The following is a 6,673-nucleotide window of genomic DNA, read 5'->3' as shown; positions in this document are numbered from 1 at the left end:
TTTATCATTTCTGCAAGGCCTCCACTTTTCTTCCCTATTGCACCAGCTTCTCTGTGACTTTAGTTATCACCACACTGACTCCAGGTCATTGGTACCTCAGGCACCCACACGCCACTGACATAGACATTGACAGTGTCACCATTTTGAATTCTCAGCAGAGAATTGTCCTCCAGACTGGGGCAGGTGTACACCCTTGGTACAATTCAGCAGTGGCCAGGTGTTGGCTTGGTCCCCTGCTGCCAATGTGGTTACCTAATGCCTCGCCTTCTATGGGTGAGCTAGGTTTCCAGAGAAGGACCTGTGGGTAGCCAGGCATCCTATATTCTATTATATGTATGAATCCAGATCTCCTGATTTATTTCCCAGTGCCACAGCTGCCCTCTCTGTCTTTCCCTTTGCATCCCACTCAACAAAGGTTTGATGGAATTGGTGCAGGCTACCGTGCAAGGTGCTATGTGCGTGACTCAGCTTCTGTCACCTCTGACCTCCCTCCCGTAAGGCCAAGGACAGAACAGGAAGTACTTGTCTCCTTGATAGGCAGACCACCATGCAGAGCCTTGGCAAGGAGAACCACAGCTCTGTGTTTGAGTTCATCCTCCTGGGCTTCTCCAGTGACTCACATGTCAGAATATCCCTGTTCTCCTTCTTCCTTCTCCTCTACCTCATCACTCTTCTGGGAAATGGACTCATTGTGACCTTGATCTACCTGGACTCACACCTCCACACGCCCATGTACTACTTTCTCAGTGTCCTCTCTTTGGTGGACATGAGTTATGTCACTACCACCATGCCCCAGATGTTGATTAATATGGTGTGTCCAAAGAAAACCATCTCTTGGGGAGCTTGTGTAGCCCAGATGTTTATCTTCTTGGTCTTGGGCATTGCTGAGTGCGTCCTCTATGCCATTATGGCCTATGACAGGTATGTGGCCATTTGCTTTCCCCTTCATTATCCCCTTCTCATGAGCCGCCCCATTTGTATCAAGATGGTCATAGGTTGTTGGACCATTAGCATAGCTGGCGCCCTGATCTATACTGTCTTCACCATGCATCTGCCTTATTGTGGTCCCCACAAGATAAACCACTTCTTCTGTGAGGTCCCTGCCGTCTTGAAGTTGGCCTGTGCAGATACATCTTTCAATGACCGCTTGGACTTCATCTTGGGATTCATCCTACTCTTGGTCCCATTCTCCCTCATCCTGGCCTCCTATGTCCGAATCTTTGCCTCCATCTTAAGAATCCACTCATCCCAAGGGAGGCTCAAGTCTTTCTCCACATGTGCTTCCCACATCACTGTGGTTATCATGTTCTATGGGCCAGCCATGATCATGTACATGAGGCCTGGCTCCTGGTATGACCCAGAGCAGGACAAGAAGCTAGCACTGTTCTACAATGTTGTCTCTGCCTTCCTCAACCCCATCATCTACAGCCTCCGGAACAAAGATGTAAAAGAGGCCTTTCTGAATGTACTCGGTAACAGAAGGACAGCTCAGTGACCCAGGATGCTTCAGACTTGTCGAGAGTCTTGGTGGGGTTCATTTGGTATCATATATCAGTTCTAACCAACCTGAGCCTTTCTGGGGTGTGAGCAACCAAGTTAGAGATGGCTCTGTGGCTACCCCTAAACTGAAAGTCTCTATTGGCTGCCACCAACCCAATGACTCAGTTGAGTGTCAAGAGCAAAGACTTTCTTCCCCAGTAAGTATGTCATGGTTCAAGGCCATTGCTTTATTGCTTTTCTTGGTTCTCTCCTCACCTCTGGAAGTTTGTCAGGTCAGTCTGATCACAGCAAATGTGTCAATATGCACACATGTTTTTTTTTTCTACAGTGTGAGGGATTTGGGGGTGAAAATGATATAAATAGTAGGTAGGTCATGCAGTAAACAGTCTTTACATGTGCTTACAAGTAAGAATTAGCATTGCTTTTTGCTCCAGGAGCTATAAATTCCAAGCTAGAACTATTTTAGACACATCTATGTAACCATGTGGCTAACAATGGATTTGGTTTGGACTCAGCTTGAGATACTAACTCTCCCCTGATTTTGCTACTTAAATCTCACATTTATTTTGAGAAAATAAATACTATATATATTCATAAATAAAAAGAGATGTATATGTATATATCTGTATGCCCTTATCTATCTCTATATATAGAGAAAGACAGGGAAAGAAAGACAGAGACAGGTACTCACAGAGAGAAATAATACAAAGATCTGATTTTTCCATTTCCCCAGATAAACACTTGTTAATATTTTACCATATTTGGTCTGAACCTTTTGTTCTTTTTTTTAAAAAAGGATTAAATAATTACTGATACCATTGAAGTGCCCTTTGAATATTCCCAGCTCCTCTGAATCAATCACTACTATTAAACTGAAGTCTATTCTGTGTGGTTTTAAACTTTCACTTACAATCATACCCATAAGCAACACGAGAATTGTTCTTATGGGTTTGAAAGTTTATAATGGTAGCATGATGTCTGCATTATTCTGAAAAAATTGCAACTCAACATCATGTTTTTGACATCTACTCATTTGATATACACAAGCCTAACACATTCTCTGTAGTGAGCATTTGAATACACCACACCTCATTTATCTCTTATTTTTTTTAAAAAAAGATTTTATTTTTTATGAGAGAGAGAGAGAGAGAGAGAGAGAGAGAGAGAGAGAGAGAGAGGCAGAGACACAGGCAGAGGGAGAAGCAGGCTCCATGCAGGGAGCCCGATATGGGACTCGACCCCAGGACTCCAGGATCACACCCTGAGCCGAAGGCAGGCACTACACTTCTGAGCCACCCAGGGATATCCTCTTTTTTTTTTTTTTTTTAAAGAGAGACAGTGCCTGTACAAGTGGGAGGGGGGAAGGGGCAGAAGGAGAGGGAGAGAGAGAATCTTTATTTTCTTTTGTTTTGGTTTTGTTTATAGAAAGGGAGCTGGAGAAGGGCAGAGGAAGAGAGAAAGAATCTCCAGCAAACTCCCCACTGAGCACAGAGTCTGATATGGGGTTCAATCCCAGGCCCTGAGATCATGACCTGAGCCAAAATCAAGAATGAAGGCTTAACCAACTGAGCCACCCAAACACCCCATAAAGTTGCTTTCTTTGCCCAAATTTTTTACTTTTTTTAAAAAAGTAGGCTCCTCGCCCAGCAGGGAGCCCAGTGTAGGGCTTGAACTCATAACCCACCTGAGCTGGATCAAGAGTCAGATGTTTACCAGACTGAGTCACCCAAGTGCCCTTCATTCACAATTCTTTATTGTCAAACATTTATTTACAATTTTCACTATTTAAATGATTATGCAACAAATGTCTTTGAACATTTCTCCTCATAGAAGGGTTTTTTCCCCCCTAGGATTTATGTGTAGCAATAGACTTGGCGGGTGCAGAATCAAAGAAATTTCATATTTACTAGGTACTCCTAAATTGTTCTTCCAAGTAATTATGCTGATATACCCCTCTAGTTCTCATCAACACTTGACATTATTTCTCTATCTCAAGCATTCTAAAATTGCTATCTATCTCATAAATAGATTTTTGTCTCATCTGTAATTCCCTGATTGCTAGTGAATTTAGCATTTTTTCATAAGATTCTTGTAGTATTGTGTAGTGAACTAGGCTCAGAAGCCAGTCTCCTTTGTTCTAATCCCAGCCCTACCTTTTACTAACTCAGTGATAACGGTCAAGGTACATAACTTCTCTGAGTCTCAGTTTCCTTATCTGTTAACAAAAAGAAAATAGCATAGACCTCAGGAGGTTGTTGGAAGGACTACATGAGATAATACATGGAAAGCATTTGTTGTAGTGAAAAACAAACTGTAAATGTCCAATGAATAGAGATACCGTTTGCTTTTTATTTTCTTGATTTGCCATTTATTATATATTTTGGATCTTCTTTGTTTATTACATATATTGAGAATATCTTCTCTCAGTTTATTGCCTGTTTTCTTTATTGCAAAAGTAGTATATGTTTATTCTTAAACTTTTAGAACACAGATGCAAACAAAAAGAAGAAAATGAAAATTATCCATCACCTTAGACTTGGAGATAATTACTGCTAACAATTTCAGCATCTACATTTTAGGGTTTAAAAGATTTTAAAATTGTTTTTATTAATATTTTAAAAGAAAAACAACACAATTATTAAACTATTATGTGTTTTTATGATTTCTTAAATGTTTTAAGTACTCAATTTTTTAAGTCAGATTATCACTTTATTTTTTAGTAGAGTTGACACACAATGTAGTTTCAAGTGTTCAACATAGTGATTCAGATCTCAATACATTATGCTATGCTCACCACAAGTGTAGTTACCACCTGTCACCATACAATGCTTTTATAATATGATTGACTATATTCTCTGTGCTGTGACTTTTATTCTCATGACTTATTCAGTCCATAAGTGGATGCTTGTATCTCCCACTCTCCTTCAGCCATTTTGACCATCTTCTTACCTCCCTACCCCCTGGCAACCATCAGTTTGTTCTCTTTATTTATAGATCTGATTCTACTTTTTCTTTGTTTATTCTTTTTTTCTAGATTCCAAATTTGAGTGAATCATATGGCATTTGTCTTTCTCAGTCTGACCTATTTCACTTAGTATAATACCCTCTAGGTGGTCCTTCTGTGAAGCCACAAATGGCAAGAGTTCATCTTTTTTTATGGCTATGTAATGATTTTTTAAAAAGGGATTATTTATTTATTCATGAGAGACACACACACAGAGAGGCAGAGACACAGGCAGAGGGAGAATCAGGCTCCATGCAGAGAGCCCAATGTGGGACTTGATCCCAGGACTCCAGGATCACGTCCTGGGCTGAAGGCAGGCACCAAACCACTGGGATTCCCTATGTAATGATTTTTAAATTGAATTGTACAATATGTATTCTTCTGTTACTTGACTTATTCACTCAATAATGGGTTTTGACATTTATTGTGTTGATTTGTTTTTGCTGCTAGAGAGTATTCTTTTCTTTTGATGAATAGAATAATCACTTTCAATAAATAGAATTTTTAATAAACTTATGAATCTTTTCCTTTATGGTTTTTCTTAAATGAACATGTGTCAAAGGTTTCACTGAGCTCATTAATTCATGAAGGAACCAGTAAGATGTTAGGATTGGTTCAAAGGAGAATTTGACTTACAGAAATTTATATTCTCTGTCAGACAAATTTCATTTGTGTTTATATGAATAGGAATTATTTGCATTATCATAGACAGAAATCATTTGTCTTGCTACCAGTTTTCTAGAACTTAACAGTTTTACCTGCAGAGATATAATATATCCAAGGTCATAGAAAGTCAGTTAAAATAGTACATCCTTATAAAGTCAGATAATCCTCAGAGGGTCTGCTAGACAACATCTAGCACTGTACCAAGAGGGCACTGAGAAATCTTAGAAATCTTCTTACAATATCCACCCTTGTAATCTTAAATAATCTTCAAAAATTATTCTTGATTTAAAAAAAACTGGTCTCATTATGTCTGGCCTCACTGTTTGTATCAGTGTAGTAGGAGTGTTTGTCATATGGACCATCTCTGGTTTTCTTTGCAAATCTAGAGACACGCAGTATTGAGTCATTTTGAAAGCCACAGAATTAACTTCTGCCTGGAAGTTTCCATATGGAATCTCAAGTTGGACTTTTTAAATGCTCTATTATTTATTATACTGAGCTGGAAAACCAATCCCAAGAAATCCTGTCCTTCATATTTTTTTCTTTTTAAGGATTTTATTTATTTATTCATGAAAGATATACAGAGAGAGTCAGAGACACAGGCAGAGGGAGAGGCAGGCTTCCCACGTGGAGCCCTATGTAGAACTTGATCCCAGGACCCTGGGATTGTCACCTGAACCAAAGGCAGATGCTCAACACCTGAGCCACCCAGGCATCCCTCTGTCCTTCATATTTTACCTACAGTACCCATAAATTTGGGTGAATTCCTCATCTATCAAGGCTCCAAAATTTACTTAACTTTTCCTGCTGGCCAGTGGGTGATATTTCTTACCATCTATAAGGCTGGGACCTTGTAAGCTAAATACTAGGTCACTTTTTCCAGGAAAGCTTTGTAGAGATTGAATTTACAAGTAAAGTCAACTCAACCCTTGCTACTTAATAATATTCAGCATGCCTGATTAAAAGGTATTAACTCTCGAATATAGTCTCTGTGAAACAATCAAGTTGACCAAGTATATCCCAGTTAGATAAAAGACATAATTATTGAATGTGTGCTAATAAACGAAGAGACTAATTTAAGTGGTAAGTTAGTAACAATCAGGTGTCAGTTAAAAATGTTTCACTCCAATTCCAGAAAACCTGGCTCTACTAAATCGAGTATTAGAGGCAGCTTCAGAGGAAAGAGAAAGGACTTTCTCCTAACTCCAAAAAACCCAGAATATGAAAAAAAAAATAGCAACAATGATCCAAACAAATAACCTCATTGGTTGATTCACCTCTATGGGAGTACTCTTGCTTTGCTGAATCTTGGGCTAGCCACGCCTATCACGGAGTAACGAGATTGTTGGCAGGCATCAGTTCCCTGTACGTTGGCCAGTGACCACTCTCTGGTCCTTGACACCTGGACTTCTCACTAGGGCAGCTCACAACACACCAACTTACTTCATTAGAGCAACAAATTGAGTTGGAGAGAGAGAAAGTTCAAGCAAAATGGCAGTTAGT

General features: G+C 39.5%; 1 protein-coding gene across 1 annotated transcript; it reads left to right on the top strand.

Annotated features, from left to right (window-relative positions):
- Nucleotides 1-547: 547 nt before the first annotated feature.
- Nucleotides 548-1,495, top strand: LOC129520515 (olfactory receptor 2G3-like). Its single transcript, XM_055341530.1, has one exon. The coding sequence runs from the start codon at nt 548-550 to the stop codon at nt 1,493-1,495; it is 948 nt and encodes a 315-aa protein (XP_055197505.1).
- The last annotated feature ends 5,178 nt before the right edge of the window (nt 1,496-6,673 follow it).

This window comes from Nyctereutes procyonoides, unplaced genomic scaffold (assembly GCF_905146905.1).
Source record: "Nyctereutes procyonoides isolate TBG_1078 unplaced genomic scaffold, NYPRO_anot_genome, whole genome shotgun sequence".
NCBI classification, from domain to species: domain Eukaryota; kingdom Metazoa; phylum Chordata; class Mammalia; order Carnivora; family Canidae; genus Nyctereutes; species Nyctereutes procyonoides.
The sequence above is the reverse complement of the archived record's forward strand: the minus strand, read 5'-3'. Positions and strand labels throughout refer to the sequence as shown.